This window comes from Myotis davidii, unplaced genomic scaffold (genome assembly GCF_000327345.1).
Source record: "Myotis davidii unplaced genomic scaffold, ASM32734v1 scaffold796, whole genome shotgun sequence".
NCBI lineage: Eukaryota > Metazoa > Chordata > Mammalia > Chiroptera > Vespertilionidae > Myotis > Myotis davidii.
Window position 1 is genome coordinate 694,106 of NW_006287809.1, and position 1,118 is coordinate 695,223.

The window sequence follows — 1,118 nt, forward strand, 5'->3', positions numbered from 1 at the left end:
GTGCAGCGCGGAGCTGCCCGAGTACATCTGCGCGTTCACGTTGGCGCCGTGCGGCGGCAGCAGCTACACACGCTCAGGCTGTACTTTTCCACGGCGTGGATGAGTGGGGAGCGGCCGCTCTTAATGCCCACCGCGTCGATGTCCGCGCCACGCTCCAGCAAGAGCAGCACCGCTTCGTGGCACTCGGTGTTCACGGCCACGTGCAGGGCAGTGAGCCCTAAAGGAGAGGGAGGTTCGGTCAAGCACGGGCCTGGGACTTTGCAGCCCCAGAAGGACCCCAGGACCCGCCAGACAGCCCCACCCTGCGCCCGAGCCCGTACTCACCGTCATAATTGCGGGCCTCCAGGTCCACTGTGCCCGGGGCGGCGCTGTCCAGCAGGGCTCGCAGGCAGGTCGGGCTGCGGTGCTCACATGCCAAGTGGGCTGCTGTCTGGCCATGGCGGTCCAGGGCCATGGGGCTGGCACCGGCCATCACCAGTAGCCGGACCACAGACGGCAAAGTGGTGATCACAGCCAGGTGTAGCGGGGTCTGGGGAACAGAATCTGTGAGGGATCCCTATGTGCCCTGCCCTGGTCCTAGTCTTGCTTCCCTCAGAATTTCCTAGTCCTCACCCCCAGCTGCAGTCTTCCTCCGGAGCCACAAATCTGGAGCCCCTCCTCCCTCAGACCCATGAATCCAGACCCCCAGCCTCACCTGCCTGAGGTTGTTGTAGATGTCCAGCTCCCGGCCCCCATGCTGGAAGAGGCTGACGAGTCGATGCACAGCTGGCAGATTGCCCTGCACCACGGCAATGTGGAGTGGCCTGGGGGTGAGGGTCACAGACATTAGGGGCCGGTCACCTCTCACCCCCATGCTCTTAGCAGCGCTTTCTCCAATATGTGCCCGTACTTTGGAAATATCTCCAGAATCCAGTCACTCCTCCCACCCCCACTCCCTTCATCCTGACTCAGCCCCCATCATCCTGGACGTCTCCTCCTCACTGGCTTCACTGCTTCCACCATGGCCGACTGTCTGTCCCCCACATAGCAGCCAGAGGGGCCCTGATAGACTCCACGTCAAGGCATGCGCCCCCCGCCCCGCCCCTTCGGCTCAGAACCCTCAGAGTCAAGGCCAGCTG

The 1,118-nt window shown here is 63.6% G+C and overlaps 1 protein-coding gene across 1 annotated transcript; it reads right to left on the reverse strand.

Moving 5' to 3' along the window:
- Nucleotides 1–6: 6 nt before the first annotated feature.
- BCL3 (B-cell CLL/lymphoma 3) lies at nucleotides 7–1,070 on the reverse strand. The gene is made up of 3 exons (XM_015561218.1): nucleotides 695–1,070; nucleotides 325–529; nucleotides 7–217 (listed from the first exon to the last, which is right to left on the reverse strand). Exons 1-3 carry the CDS (start codon nucleotides 851–853, stop codon nucleotides 36–38), a joined length of 546 nt encoding a protein of 181 aa, XP_015416704.1. The 5' UTR covers nucleotides 854–1,070; the 3' UTR covers nucleotides 7–35.
- Nucleotides 1,071–1,118: the final 48 nt, after the last annotated feature.

Bases quoted from the DNA above. Each gene is read 5' to 3' on its own strand.
- BCL3 (XM_015561218.1), bottom strand. From the start codon at position 853: ATGGGGGTGAGAGGTGACCGGCCCCTAATGTCTGTGACCCTCACCCCC. The intron at 530-694 runs GTGAGGCTGGGG...TCTGTTCCCCAG, and splicing joins TCTACAACAACCTCAGGCAG to ACCCCGCTACACCTGGCTGT. The intron at 218-324 runs GTGAGTACGGGC...CCTCTCCTTTAG, and splicing joins GGAGGCCCGCAATTATGACG to GGCTCACTGCCCTGCACGTG.